The 15,429-nt window shown below is 40.6% G+C and overlaps 1 protein-coding gene across 7 annotated transcripts in view; it reads left to right on the forward strand.

Annotated features, from left to right (window-relative positions):
• LIN54 (lin-54 DREAM MuvB core complex component) overlaps positions 1–15,429 on the forward strand; it is a 38,892-nt gene that overhangs the window by 17,977 nt on the left and 5,486 nt on the right. For 6 of the 7 annotated variants that reach the window (XM_021396906.1, XM_021396908.1, XM_021396909.1 and 3 more), the window contains 8 exons: positions 3,786–3,906; positions 6,661–6,806; positions 8,245–8,400; positions 10,891–11,107; positions 11,850–11,923; positions 12,071–12,268; positions 12,862–12,953; positions 14,188–14,259. In XM_021396906.1, coding sequence (XP_021252581.1) covers positions 3,786–3,906; positions 6,661–6,806; positions 8,245–8,400; positions 10,891–11,107; positions 11,850–11,923; positions 12,071–12,268; positions 12,862–12,953; positions 14,188–14,259 — 1,076 coding nt within the window. The remainder of the gene's footprint in view (positions 1–3,785; positions 3,907–6,660; positions 6,807–8,244; positions 8,401–10,890; positions 11,108–11,849; positions 11,924–12,070; positions 12,269–12,861; positions 12,954–14,187; positions 14,260–15,429) is intronic. The other variant, XM_021396912.1, reaches the window with a different exon arrangement.

A 15,429-nucleotide genomic window follows, 5' to 3' on the forward strand; every position in this document is an offset into this window, starting at 1 on the left:
GGGAGGTAACCCGTGCTTCAAGTTCCTGGCTTAGAAAATGAAGTCATGCATTTACCCTACGATCTGGAATGAAACTCTAAACTTTCAGTGCTTCTTGGCACCTTCTGACTGGAAAAGGAAGCTGTGAATGCCTCCCTGCTTCCCAAGGGTTATGTGTAACTTAAGTCGTGTGATTCAGTTGTTTTCAAATGCACGGCAGCACGTCATTTGGACTTGTTTCTGAAAAATGAATTGATAAGACTAGACTTGGATGACTAAGAACCTCTCTACAATTCTCCTTACGTTATTACTGTACTAGCAACTTCTCAGGTCAGGGAAATTCATTATACTTTCTATAATCTATTTGTAACACTTGATATCTCAGCATTTGAGAAAGGGCAGAGTTGATAGAGTTCCAGCAGAATGTGCCTTGTAATCTTGTTCCCTCTCTGCAATGTTGAGCGTTATGAGGCTGTGCAGTATAAAACGTAGCATGATCTTTGGATTCTTTTGTACTTAGGAGCTTATTGCTTTCCCTTTCTGTAGACCTGGGTGGCTTGTCACAATATATTTGAAATCGCTACCCTGAATGTGGAGAAAAAAACTATTTGGCAAACACATCTGCTTTTAGCCTAGGGTTCCGGGTTGCATGCAAGCTTAAAAATCACCCTGTGCTAGTATATTAGCTGGCACTTCAGTACCAAGCAGAAGTTTAGCCTTGCAGATGACTCAGCCAGAGGTCCAGACCCACCACCACAGCTGTCACTAGACTGGTCTGACTTGAACTTGTCTTGGTGTGGTAACTGGCTGTGCATTTCAGCAGTTAAATCTACATGTGTGGAGCACAATTGCTACCATGGCAAAACAACTGCTAAGCCAGCACTGTGGCGGTGTCTCATGATGGAAAAATAATGTCGTGTACTCCCTAACCCCACAGAAAATCCCTATTCCTAGCACAGTATTTTTATTATCTTCTCTGAAGTATGCTGTTATCTTCTTCTATTTCCAGACTCTGTGTTTCTTTCCTGTTATACCAAGTATAAATTATGTAGGGTGTGGCTATATGGAAGATGTCCCATGAGGTCATCTAGGGAGTGGATATGTAGAGTGTTAGCTTCTTTGTGGTAGTTGTGTTCTGTATCCAGCAGTAAGTTCAAGGTGTGCACATTCCTTTTTCTATGTGACTACTACATTGTTTCTCAGCTGAAGTGAGAGTCTGGTCACAGAAGCATGCTTGTGAATCTCAGTTAGTGGGGAGTGCTTACGGAGACACAAAAATTAACCCTTTAAGTAGAGATGCTTGCGTGTTAATCTTTCTCCCTCTTCACAGAGAAGATGACTGGAGCGTGTTTCTTAAATTAATAATTTCCTAATGGAAAAGCTTGTTGTCACAGGAAATATTTTTGCAGTCTAATTTGAAGTAACTTGTGGAGAGCATGCTTTGCTTACGTAGGCAAAGAGGAATAATGTTAACTTTCTGTGATTAGTATAGGCAATGACAGGGAGCTCCAGAGAACTTGCTCTTGCTGAAGCATCAAAGGGGCAGTCTGTCATTCTTGATTATTTCCTCTGGCTTCTCCAGTCATACTGAAGTGGGTAATGAATTTCCCAGTGAAGCACTTGAGCTGTCAGCTCCTGCAGCAGAGCTCTCAAAAGGGCTCGCTGCCAGGGGGCAGCCAGCAGGCTGGGAGCGTGTGGCCTGCTTCTGAGGGCCAAGGGAACCGTGTTGGGGTTTTGCTATGTCTCCGAAATCCTGAAGGGATTCGGTCTTTTCTTAGAAGATGTTAGAACTCCTCCTCACTAGACCAACAGGAGGGTATTGCAAGCTGAGCCTGCAGGGAGCAGGGCTGCTTGTATTGACTGACTATTGTGTTGGGATTTTTACTCTTCTCTGAGATGTTTCGTGTTGTTGGCTGGTATTTTATCAGTGTTTACACAAGTAATTTAAGAAAAGTTAATGACTTACTGGGAAACAACTGCTGTTCAGTGCTTGTGTTCTGGTAGGTGGTGGTAGAGTTCAGAGCCAGCTCCTTGCTTCAGAGACTAAAGGTAATAGCAGCTGAGTTGGTCTGAAACCTATGGCAGAATTAGGATTAACTTCAACAGAATGGAAATTGCTAATCCATTAGGTAAAATGTGGGGAATTTATCAGAAACTAGAATGTGTGCAGTTTGACTTATAAAATACTACCAGATTGTGTTCATCTACTCCCTATATACATGCAAAAAAACTGAATTCTTGAGATGCTAAAATGTCTTTTGAGTTATGTTTATAAAGTATGCTGTGAATGAAGCTTTTTTCTTTGAAAAATTTATATTTGAAGCTTTAACTATCTCCAGAAAGAGTGGGGGTTTCCTTGCTGTTTCATTGTAAGGTGGATGTTCCAAAGAGCACTTCGAGTCTAAATGCAGAGGAGCACGAGGCATCTTCTAAATGCTGTCTGTGCTTTGTTGCTGCATAGTGTCGGAGCTGCTGAGTGCTCCTTTCCCTTGGCTGGGCACAGCTCAAGCACACAGACATATCCTTTCTTGCGAGGCCAGGAAGTCCAAACCCATCACAGGTGGAGCTCTGGCTACCCTAGACATCCTGCAAGCGTGCTGCTGGCAGTTGAAACAGCCTCGCACTTGGTCTTTGTGCAGAGATTGCTGAATTCATTATGTATTGCAGAATATTTAGAATGCTTCAGTGTTACTCTACTGTAAAGGAGGTGTTCTTAGTCAGCAAATGCTAGAAATAGGGCTGTGTATAGGAAACCACAACATCCAGCCCACTCAATTGCTCCATTTAAGCAATCGCAACTTTCTCAGGCTGTTGAAAGTAGCTGTTATATTTTTGTACATGTGTGAGGTTTCTCTGGTTAGCCGCTTCGGTAGCAAAGGCTGATCTGCAACTTGGCATGTGGCTTCCCATGTGGATGCCATGTCATGGGTCTGTGACACTGCTGGAGTTGGTGGCTGGTGCCTGTGGGATGCGGGACAGGCCCATTGGTCAGTATCCCATACCAGGGAAGAAGTCACCTCTTACTTGAATCCTTCACCATCTGGATGCCAAGGTTATAGAAATGGTTAGGATAAATGCATCTGGTAGCAGACCCTTCAGTATGGAAAAGTGGGGAGGGAGGCAGGGAAGTCTTTGTTACCAAACACTTTTTAAACAAAAAGCCTTGAAGGTGAAACAGTCTGTCTCATCAGATTGCACATACTTATTCCTGGTGCAGCAGTACCTCTGGAGACAGGATCTGCTGTGATATGTACGCAAATGACCTGCGTGTAGCCAGCTGGTTTTCTGTTGGTTAACCAATGCCCAAAACTTTCAGGTGTTTCCCACTTATTCTTTCTCCCATTTGTAGGGCAGAAGTGCGCTGCTATGTCAGCACAGGTGAAGAGACATTTCAGAGCAGTAGTTGGTTGAAATGGTTTGAGGAACAAGTTATGTCCTGGTTGCCTGAAAAGGTGACTTTTTTTAAACTTCAAATTTTGAGACTGATGCTTTTAACTTAATGTTTTTATATAGACAGACTGCAAGTGAGATTTATTTTCAGGACACTAATAAGGTACCTTGAAATCGAGGCATATTTGTACAGAGACCTTATAGGATGAGTGTAACGCATTTGGCTGCTGTGCTTTGGCTTGCTCTCTCAAGTGGCGCAGATGATAACTCATGAGAAATTGACGTAAAGTGTGGGATGAACAATTTCTCTCTACTTCTGTGTGTTAATGTTACCCTCTTGTATGATGTACGTAAAAAAAATCATTCAGATCTAAAACACTCAAGTTACTTGAGCTCTTTTTTTATCCGTATTTCAGATTGCGAAGAAGACCCGAACTGCAACTTCAGGCCCAGTGATCACCAAGCTGATCTTTGCAAAACCAATCAATAGCAAAGCTGTTACAGGGCAGACCACTCAAGTGTCACCGGTCATTGCAGGTTGTACTTACTTGACTTGTTTTGCTTTGCAATTTTTTTTTTAAGGCTATTCAGAGAGATGGTGGTGGTAGAATTTTTGTGTTGATTTTTATTATAGATTCCTCAAGCAACTGGGGAAATAAATCAGCAAAGATTTGGTAGGTAGAAGCAGATAAAGGCAGTGGTTGATTTCCTTATACTTTGCTCATTTACATGGCTGTAGATTTGGATCATTTTGATTTTTCTGCGAAGTGTTTTTACAAGAGAGAAATACCTTAGCCTGAGAAAAGGCAACTTGATAAAGTATTTATGGATAAGTTATATAAATAAAACGGGGGAAAGGAGGCAAAGGCTCTTATATTTCTATAATCTGCTTGTGATAGACTTAAATGTGATACTTAGAAATGTTTCTCTTGTTATTTGTGAGAGAAGAACTGTCAATGAAGCTGCTGTTTCTCTTGAATTGCTCAACTACTTAAGAAATAAGCATTCGGAAGAGTCAAAGAAGTTAATTAAGGTTAATAAGAGATGGTTTGCCTCTTGCTTCTTTGGAAACAAATCTGGTCCTTTTTTGTCTTTTTTTCTAAAAAAAAAAAAAAGCCCCCAGTGTAAGCTTTTGTTCATTTTGGCAGTGGGACTGATGTATCCCTGATAAAATGCATGCACATTATCTCAAAAGGACAAATGTAGAAAGCTGGAGTTGTTTTCAGAGCTCTGAATGGTTTCTTCAGCTGTCCAGGCTGATAAACCCACATAGGCCCAAAATCTTTTCCATTTGTGTAAATGAATGTGTTAAGGCTTCATAGAGTTGGGACTTGAGCTGGTTCTAAAAAGAAAGCAACTGTCTCCTGTATTCATCACTTCCACTGTTACCAGTGATTGGCACATATTTGAATCATAATCCTTTCCTTGTGCTGTCAGACTGGCCTGTGCCCAGCTTTGTGTTGCCAGTGAAACTGGATGTCCCAGTTTGCACTTATTCCTCTTCCTCAAACGATTTCCCACCGAACATAGAGACCTATAAATAATAAGATTGCTTTACTGTGTTTATACACATCTGAATTAAGCTATTTGTATTCTTAAAAAATAAAAGGGGGGAGGGGAGGAAGCCACTTTGAGAAGCATTACATTTTCGTCTGGCATTACATGAAAACTGACAGACAGTAAGGAGCTAAGGAACCACAGCAGAAATTGCTTTTACAAGTGTGTTGTTTCATTAGGTTCCTAAACCCTGCTGCCTCCGGAGTCAAAGTAAACCTACAGATCACAATGTATCTATGCAGTATTGACAAACAAATGCATTACAAAAGAAATAAGCTTCTACCTTTAAAATGAATATGCTGGAGAATACAAAGTATCTTTCCCTGAGCTTGCAAGAGGCATCGCTGAGAGGTGAAGATGCTTTTCTAAGTGAGAAGGAAAGTCCTTCTAAATACCTTCCTTTCCTCTCTCCACCCCAACCACCAGTACAGTTTGCCAGCTCAGAGAGGCTGGTATTTGGAGAAGGTATTCCACTCTGATTTGCATATGTGTTTTTCTTGGTCTGCTAGATACTTTCAATTGCTTGGAAATTTCTGCCAGCTGAGACTGAAGTTGTGTATTTGAAAGAATTGTCAATATGAGCAGCCAGATTCTATTTAGGAAGCTGATGCCAAGGGCTGCAGAGAGAATGCAGTGAGAAGGGAAAAACTGTCACAAGGGGCAGAGCGGGGGGGAACAACTTAGAAGTATTGAATACTGTAGAAGGTGGCATTTCTCAAGTTGCATGTTTTTAGCAGTCAAGTGCACTGTTACTTTGGCTACACAAAAGTGAAGGTTGTCTTAGAGCACACAGACTTCAGAGGAGGGCAGCCTTCTGTGAGGAAGATGGTGTTCCATGTTAGTTGTGGTTGAATTAATCATGATGTCACCAGATGGTTTTGGATCAAAAAGTTACGCTGTTTGTTGTTTGATTTTGATACATAGTACAGGAGAGTTGGTGAGAGAGAAGCTATGACAGAAATACATCTGAGCCAAAGGGCAGCAGCAGAAAGCTCAGTGGTAAAGCACTGTTTGGAAATCTTTTTAAAAGCATGAAAAAGGAAAAAAAAAAAACCCTATTTTCTGCTCTTGGAGTTTTGTTATGTTGCTGAGGCTGATTTTGTGATTTGGAGCTTTTGATATTTAAGCTTCTTTGCCATCGTAAAAGCAGATTGTATGTGGAGTTACACTTCCACCCTTACTTTCACGAGAGTGTCATCTATTCCGTAGGCAGTGAAAAAGCCAACCACCAACACAAACTGAAGGAAAAAGAGGTCACAGTTGAATGTGGAGAGATATTGAGCACCACTTTCATGGTCATACAGAGAGTTTCTGCAGGCAGAGTTGTAAAAAGAAGCACCCCCCCCACACACACGCACCAGTTCACACTTTATTGCATGTTGGCAGCAGCCTGGGGACTTCCTAGCGAGCTGCCAGCTGTCGGGGTATTTGTGTGCAGGGCAGGAGTAGTGGAGGGCTTTGTGCCTGTGGTTGCTGTGCTGGCTCTAAAGATTTACCAGCTGAATGTCACAGAAAGATCAATATAACTTCCAGCTTTAAGTCTAAATAAACAGTCTTTTTATTTGTAGTAATGCAAATTGGTTTCTTGCTGAATCTAACTCAAAAGAATTCTACTGTCCTTTCTGCTAGGTAATGTACCTTCAGGTGAGGATCAGCTGCATGCTAACAGAGAACTTTTGCTTTACAAGATTTAAACGGTGATAGTTCAGCTGACCATACCTTTCTTGATTATAGGCAGGGTTGTTTCACAGTCAACTCCAGGAACACCACCGAAGACAATAACCATCTCTGAGGGTGGAGTTATTGGATCGTCTTTGAGTACAACAACACAACAGACACCAAACAAGATAGCTATCTCACCACTCAAATCCCCAAATAAGGTAAGGACCCTATTCTGGCTGCAGCCTTCTTGCCTCTGCTGTAAAGTGGTCTGAATGGAGCTCTGTGTTTGCATCTTTGCTCCAAGCTGTCTGTGATCTGCCACTCCAGAGCCTCCATTGTGTGTCACTGTGTTCTGCTCTGTGTTAGTTGCCTAAGCTGGATTTTTCAACTAGCTCCTTTAATGCGATTTCAGTGTGCATTACTGTGTTAATTTCCCATTCCTGTCACTTTTTGCCATTCCCTAAGCATCCATTCTGAGAACAGCTGTTCTTAATAGGTTAACATTTACCAACCATTGCCTGGTGTTCTGTAGATAACTTAGTCTTCTCTAATCTTGACTGACATAAATGAGATTGGCAATGATCCTTGACAGAACGGGACATTGGTACAGGCAGACAATTAATAGGAAGGTAACTTGTGCATCAAAGCTGTGTAGTAGATGAGCATTGCCGTGACACTTGTATCTTATACCTGATAAAATTGCCTTGAGAAGAAGAATATTGCTGGAGAAAGGATGAGTCTTAGGGTGGGAACCAAGATGTATAATGCATGCAAGCTAAGTACAGTGTATGAAAACCAATGTGAGAATTAAGATTTTCTTAGTTTGGACATGTATTAGCTATGAAATGTTACACAAATTGAGCAAAGGACTTTTGTTTCAGAATTATTGCTGAGGAAAGCAATGTAGGGAAGCTGTAAAATAAATCTTATTCTAAGAAGTATCAGAAGAGTGGGACTGCAAAGTCTCATATTTACCTCCGGAGTTTACTGTAGACAAATAATTCTAATTCTCTTTAAAAGAAGTAGTTTCAAAACCTGTGAATCTTTCTTAACTTTAAGCAGGAAATTTAAAGCAATAGGTAGGAAACCAACTGTGGGAGATGTCCAGGTTATATCAGCGAAACTGCAACAGAAGGGCTGTGAGTATGTAGAATAGAGTAGTCAAATGACACACTGCAGAAAACTGATCTTAGAGGAATCTGGAAACTGGAAATACTGATGAAGTTCTTATATTTGGGCTGAGTTAACACCATAAAGTGAGATTATTTTCTTGCTTCCATCCTTTAAAATTCCCATCAATCATGTAGCTGTCATGGTGCCATTTATAAAGCTGTTACTCCAAAAATCCATCCTGACAATGCCATGGCTTCAGTGCGCGGAATTTCCAAACCAAAGCAGAAGCAGTGCTGACTTTCTGCAGGGGCTTTTCTGTGCTGGAAACTAGCAATGCCATCAAGTTTCTAACTCGTGTATATGCTGTGATTGCACAGCCAGGTTTCACAGTATGATTTGTGGTTAGAATACAGCTGTCTTGTTCACAGGAAGAACTTCATGTACTGTGGGAGAACTGTACCTCTCACGATTAGAGGGACGTATATATACAAGGTCTTTCATACTGCACAGAGATTTAAACTGCTTCTTTGTTTTGCCAAGCAGCTAACAGTGGTGTCAGTGGCCTCCCAGCCTCCCAACTCCCCCCAGAAGACGGTGGGCATCCCACTGAATGTAGCGTTAGGACAGCAGATCCTCACAGTGCAGCAGTCAGCACCCTCCTCCCCTGGGAAGGCCATAGTCAACCACACAACCACGCAGGTACAGACTGACTTTTGTTTAATTTCTAGCATGTCTGCTTCTCATCTCATCACTTGTGGGGAAACTAGGGTGCTGATCTGCAAGCTGGCAGTGGGCAGTCCCAAGGCGTTCTCGTAAAGGCTTTTGCTTAAGTTGGCAAAGGAAGGGGTGGTCCTCCCATGGAAGGCTGTCAGCTATTGCCAGCCTGCTCGAAGGTGTGCGCATAGAAAGCAGGTGTCCGATCTGGAGAAGCCTCGCTTAGAGCTAACTCTTGTCTCTGTATATTAAATTTCCCACGTTGTTTTAAAGGCACCCCATGATAGTAGGAAGAATTTGTGGAGGAATTGATTATTTTCCACCAATGAACAGAGCTTCTGTGCCACCAACTAAGGCTGATTTCTGGGTATTTCTGAGGCTTGCAACAATGGAGTTCATATTCTTGTGGTTGAAGGTCTGCATAAGCAAAACTCTGTGCTCTGAGACCTGCAGAATTATAAATCAGTAATTTTATTACTAGAAGAAATATCAAGGTTCTCCCTATGAATTTTTATAAGTTGACTTGCGTTAATGAAAGAAGACAGAATTAAGCTGTTTCTCAAACTACAGTTCCTGTTTGTTTTTTTTATCCTCCCCGTCATCTTAGGGGAATCTCCTTCTGTCTTAATGGCAATATTCATGTTTTGATAGACACAAAGGACTGTGTGCAAGTGTAAATAAGGAAGATGGACATAGCAGGGAGTGGAAACAGTTGTATGCACTGCAGAAGGCCCAAAGCTCCAGCAGGTGTTTCTAGTCTTAGTACTGTGTGTGTTAATAGGAATGGTGATATGGGGACATAAACACCAGCATGATTTGATTTGGTATTTCAGAGTAAAACTGGCAAGATTGTCTATTTAAAATAGTTGTTAAAATACAAAATCACTCTAATGCAAGCAACCTAAGTGACATATTTAAGATTCCTGTGTAGTATGCGTATTGAGATCTGGTCCAAAGCTATCTGAAACACAAGATTTCTCCAGTCTCCACAGGGCTCAAGAACATGCCCTTTGAAGAGCTGTCGCTTAAATATTACAGTTTTCCCAGTTGTTCTCGGATGGCAATCAGTAATTCATGTGCTAGATGGAACTTTGCCCAAGCTGGTCTCTCTGTGATACCATGCTGTGACTGTGCTATCACATGTGACTAAGCAGACAGTGCTTATTTGCTGTAACTATGTGTTGTTGAGATTTAGATACATTTAAATATATATGTTATATTTTTATTGTTTTTGTGTTATTATATAATTATTATTATATATAACTATATAATATATATAAAATATGTAATATAATTATAATAATAATGTGTATTACTATATATATACATTATATGTAAATATATATAATGTATCTCTCTTCCCCCCCCCCCAAAAAAAAAAAAAAAACTTCTAGAGAAGACTGGGCTTATATTTCTAGTGAAGTAAGTGTAAATTGAGATTTTATTCCTGTAGCTGCCAACAGCTGGGGAGCTAGGAAAACGTTCTAAAAATGTCATTGTGTCAATCAAATTTACCACAAAGATTTAACACAATTGACAGTGATGTATTAATATCAATTTTAGTAGATACTGAGAATAAATAATTGAGCTCCAAAAGTAGCTGAGAACAAGGAAGAAGAAGAGGAATGAACCCATGTTTGAGGTTACCAGAAGGGATGGTTAAAAGAGGCTGTTAGCAAGCTCATGCAGTCATCAGTGTGTACGAATACAAAGAACATATGATTGTTATCAGTTTGTAGTTTGAGAGAAATTGGGAAGATGGAGTCTTGTGAATTCTAGATGTACTGCTATCCCAGCTATGAGGCAATGCAAGTCTGCCAAAAAAGCAATTCTTTCTCGTTCTTGCTTTTGCTATTTAGTAAATTAGTTTTGCTACTCTTCACTGTTCTTGCCTCTTTCGTTTGCGGCCTGCCTGCTTTCTCACCTCTAGCCATCAGTATATGGACTCAGTTCCATTTCCACTTAGTTGGCTGCACAGTGATTTGTGTGTATTTGTCGCAGTCTGTCCAACAGGGCATATCTGTACACACAGAGGTAAATCGTAGTGCAGTCTAGCACAAACAGTTCTCCAAGGAGTTCTCACCATGTTGGGTTTTTATTAATAGGTGTATTTTTGATTTGTTCCCTGCTTGATTTTTGAATACCGAGTCCTCTTTCGGCTGATGTCTGATTTAGCATACATTGTATCTTGTGAAGAAAACTGAGTTGCCATATTTAGGCAAATGTTACTTTACTCAGGAGTTTACTTTAAAGAATTGAAGAGGGAGCTGACCTTGCTTTGCTCCAAGCTTTGAGGGCATTTAATCTGTTTGCTCCTCTTAGTCTGGAAAGCAAAATAATTGGGGATGATTGGCTTGGTTCTCATGGATGCTAGTGGATTGAAGAGTTCCTCACCAGCAAATGGAGGAGTAAATATGCTGGTGTTCTTTCTCACTTAGTAATAGTAACCTTATGCTCTCTTGGTTGGTTTAATAGTCTGTGAAATCAGCAGTACAGGCCATTACTGTAGGAGGAGTGGGTACATCTCAATTCAAGACAATTATTCCCTTGGCAACTGCTCCGAACGTTCAGCAGATTCAGGTACCTGGAAGCAAGTTCCATTATGTCAGACTTGTCACTGCCACGACAGCCAATAGTTCAACCCAGTCGACCAGTCAGAATCCCAGTACGAATACGCAGCCTCTCCAGCAGGGTAAGCGCTGGTGCTAATGTGTTATCTCAAGTTTGTCTTCATTTTTCTAGTTTGGCTTTTGAGGATTAAAATGGTCATGTAATAGAAATCTTCCCAAACTACTAGATGTACCTTCTTTTGTGGTAGGTTTTAAAAGGTTTCATTTCCTACTGTTAGCTCACATTTGTATGTGGAAGTGTCCCTCTGTGGCAAGTTGAACTGCAGTTGGGCCTGAGCCCCTGGAGCTATTTAGGTTGCTTTTGCCTAGTTTATACCAGTTTTGTGGGTGACTTGTGTTAAGTCACAGATTTTCATATAAAAAATGTGAAGCAATGACGGTCCACATGCATTTTGGCAAAATGCTACAGTGTTAAAATCCTTCAGTATAAAATGCATTGGAAGTGCCAAATTTCTCTGCTGGTTTCTGTCCACGCTTTTTGAAGCTGCTATGGAATGAAGATGTCAAAACAAGCTGTGGTTTTGTTGTTTCCTCTTGGCAAAAGGAAGTAGAGTCCAGAAGATCTCTGCATCCAGGCTGGTTTTAAAACTGTTGCTATGAAGCATGCATGCACACTTCCGCAAATAACTGTTTACATAGGTGCTTTTTAGACAGAAGTGTTAGATACTACGAGTTTGGCCCATTAATACTGTAACTATGCAGAGATCAAGTGTCCTCACATTCTGTACACAAGAAAGTCTTGAGGTCTCTACTGTGGACTGAGTGAGTTATGTGTATTAATCTGATGTTGTGTCTTGATAACAGCAAAGCCAGTGGTGGTGAACGCAACCCCGGTGCGGATGTCTGTTCCCATAGTGCCAGCACAGACTGTGAAACAGGTAAGCTCAGCTTAAATACATGTTACTTCCTTCCTTCAGCTGGAAGGAAAAGTAAGTCCAATTCCAGCACCATCATGGAATGTTCTATTACTAAGAATATATTCTGAAGGAGTATTCTTCTTTCATGGAGACTTGCTTTGTTTCCAGGTGGTGCCCAAACCCATCAACCCAACTTCCCAGATAGTTACAACAAGTCAGCCCCAACAAAGACTAATTATGCCAGCCACTCCACTGCCACAGATACAACCCAACCTCACCAACCTGCCCCCAGGCACTGTACTGGCACCAGCACCTGGCACTGGAAATGTTGGCTATGCAGTCCTTCCAGCTCAGTATGTTACACAGGTATGGTCTTAATCCAGAGATGAATAACAAAGCAGTGCGGTTACAGAACATACTGCCTTCCTTTTGAAAGTTCTTGCTCCTCAAGGGAACTGTAAGGATTAGCTGTATTCTTTATCCCAATCTAGTCAACACTGAGAATTGAAAAGGGGAATAAATAAAACCTGCTGGTCAAGGCTGATCAGCCAGTTTGTTCAAACAAGGATTCTACCAGCCTGTGGCATCATCGGTAGCAGCCTTATTCTTTGGTTCCATCTTGGTTTTGTTAAAGCTATAGATTGTCCTTAAAAAAGACTAGTACTTGTGTCCTTCCCATCCATTTATCTTAAACTAAATGATACCATTTGTTGGAAACCTCTCCTCAGAATCACTGAGAGAACAAAAATGTAATCTAAAATAGTCATTTTTATGCTAAGTATGAAGGCAAGAGCTTGCTGCCTGGTTCAACTACTGCAAATTTCAAAATCTGTGTTTACAAACATTTTCAGAACAGTATCTGGAAAGCTAATTGAAGAGCATCTACAAATCCTATTGAGCATACTTCAGTTTCTTTCATGTTACCCTATGTAATACGTGTAACCTTTGTGTTGTGTTAGCTACAGCAATCATCGTATGTATCTATAGCAAGCAACACTGGCTTCACTGGGACATCCAGTATCCAGTCCCAAGCACGGCTGCCATTCAATGGGTGAGTGCTTGGCAAAGAGGGTTCAGGGGAGAGGAGGTGGGAAAATGACAACAACAAAACCACTGCATATAGGCTGCTGAACTTGTTGCTGCTTTTAGCACTGTTGGGGTGTTGGGTTTTTTTCTGAATTTTGTGTGGTTTCTAAAGAAATAAAGTATACTGTGTTGAGGTTATCACCTCTGAGTAAAAGACATGCATCTAGCTAACAGTTGAGCCAGTCTCTGTATTAAAGCCGTTCCAGTCCCCAGCTCCCGTAGCAGAAAGTTGATCTGAAGTTTCCCTGGTGTCTGTTCCTCATTTTGCATCAGTACCTGGGAGCTACAGGCTATTTCTTGATATTGCTAGAAAGAAGTGCTTAGCAAAACAGAAGCATCTATCTTAGCGCACACACACAAATCTAACTGAGCAGCAAAATGCAACTAAGGCCCAAAAAGGATCCTAGCAGTGGGCTTAGGGTTCTTTTCAGTTTTGTATTTTTCTCCTAAAGATGAAAATAACATCTAACGTGGATTATTTTCTCTGTGCTGAGCCAGCTGCCTTAGTTGTTGTTGTTTTTTCATGTTATTGTTTGCTGGAAACTGTGTACACCAAGGTGCTTTTTGGTTCTGCAACCAAAACTGTGATGCAAACTAATCCCTAATCCAGCTGCAGCTATTCAAATGATTGAGTTTGATTTAATCTCCAGAAATGTGCAGAAATTGCTGGATAGGGATTGAATGAATCTCATCAAAAGCGATTAATGATACAAAATCCTAGTTTTTAAGAGCAGTTAAAGCCTGCATTTGATATAAAATTCATCTTTGAACCTAAGGCAATATTTTGGCTTGCTTACTCATTGTTTCTGGATTTACTCTGTTTTTTTATTTTGTTCCAACTTGTACAAAGGTGAAGATATGATCCTCTTCTATGAACCTCTTTTGAACCTAGTCCCCTTATGTATGGAGAAGTTTTAAGGAAACTTTCTCTGATTGCGCGTTGCAGTTATGGTGTATCCTCTAGCTTTAAACCTCATTTCTACTTCAGAGATGCAGACAGATTTGCAGTGAATAACCAGCTCTTTCTGAATTGCAAAAGCACTATATATAACGGTCATTTACTGTCAGCCAAAAACATAATGGAAAGGGAACATGAAGATTTTTCAGAGTTTGTATTATGAGCCGCTTAACTTGAATTTAAAATAGGAAGAAACTGATAAAACTATGCGTATAAATAGATGCATTTTTTTGCTCCACAGAATAATTCCTTCTGAATCTGCAAATCGCCCCCGGAAGCCTTGCAATTGTACGAAGTCTCTATGTTTGAAATTGTAAGTACATCTTGTTTGTTTTTAATCCTTATTTTTGACATTGTGTTTATCCCAAGAATCAAAATATGATCTTTAGTATGTAAGAAATGTTACATTTAGCTTCCAATGTGAAGTTATTGTTGACATTGATGGGGATGTTGCCATGCGCATGCCATTGTGCAGCTTATGTGAGCAGTATAGACCCTAACATGTCATAAACTTCTAACCTTGCACCCTTGTGCATGGTAGAGCCAATTCTGCTCAGCAGCTGGAGTTGCGTTTTTTGCTGTCAGTGACATTACATCCCGCAGCATTATCGGTGGGCATCTACTGTACTTTAGCAAATCCCATGAATAATGGTACATGATAGGAAGTACTACAGCAAAATTGGGCTGTTTGGTTTGTTGTTTTTTCTGTTTTATATTTTGGGAAGGGAAGGCAGTGTTTGTTTTAAACACTCAAATGGACAAGTGATTCTTAATAAGTCCAAGGCTTGGTCATCTCTTAAGATTTTTTTTTTACTGTTCCATTTAGTGTTCGTAACAAGTTGACATAAAACATCTTAATTTTAGTTGTCTTTTTGTTGTGGTTTTTTTAATGTAAGCAGAGCCAGTATACAGATTTCTGTACAATATTAGGAGGAAATATTAATCTATGCTTCCATGAGAGTTAGAGAAAGAAGAAAAAAATCAGTGGTGTGCTTCTCAAAGGAAAATGATTCAATGGTATCTGAACCTCCTTTATGAAATATTTAGTTTTTTCATTTTGGGTTTGTTTTCATGTGACAGACCCCACAGTGTATGGGGGAGTGTCCCCTGTACTTCCTAGTCTCAAAATTGTCTGCTGCACAGAAGGCAGGATAAACAGGAAGAGGTCTAGCTGTTCTGTTGTTTACTCTTCTATTCATTTTACAACATACATGCCTGTTGCCTTCATGGTGCCAAACATGTGGAAAACTCCAGGGATCTAACGTATTTTAGGCTGGCTCCTCAATGTTCTGGAAACTCTGGGAGAATAATGAACACAGACTCACAGCAGAATTAGAAAATTAGCTGAACAGGATCAGCGGTTTCCATCAACTGTTGTTGGAAGCGGTACTGGGAGGACAGAAACATGCCGGAGTTTCTCATGGCTCAAAACCACACTTGAGCTGAGGATGAACGTGGTATGCTTCCATGTGTCAGGCCTGGG

Source organism: Numida meleagris, chromosome 4 (genome assembly GCF_002078875.1).
Source record: "Numida meleagris isolate 19003 breed g44 Domestic line chromosome 4, NumMel1.0, whole genome shotgun sequence".
NCBI lineage: Eukaryota > Metazoa > Chordata > Aves > Galliformes > Numididae > Numida > Numida meleagris.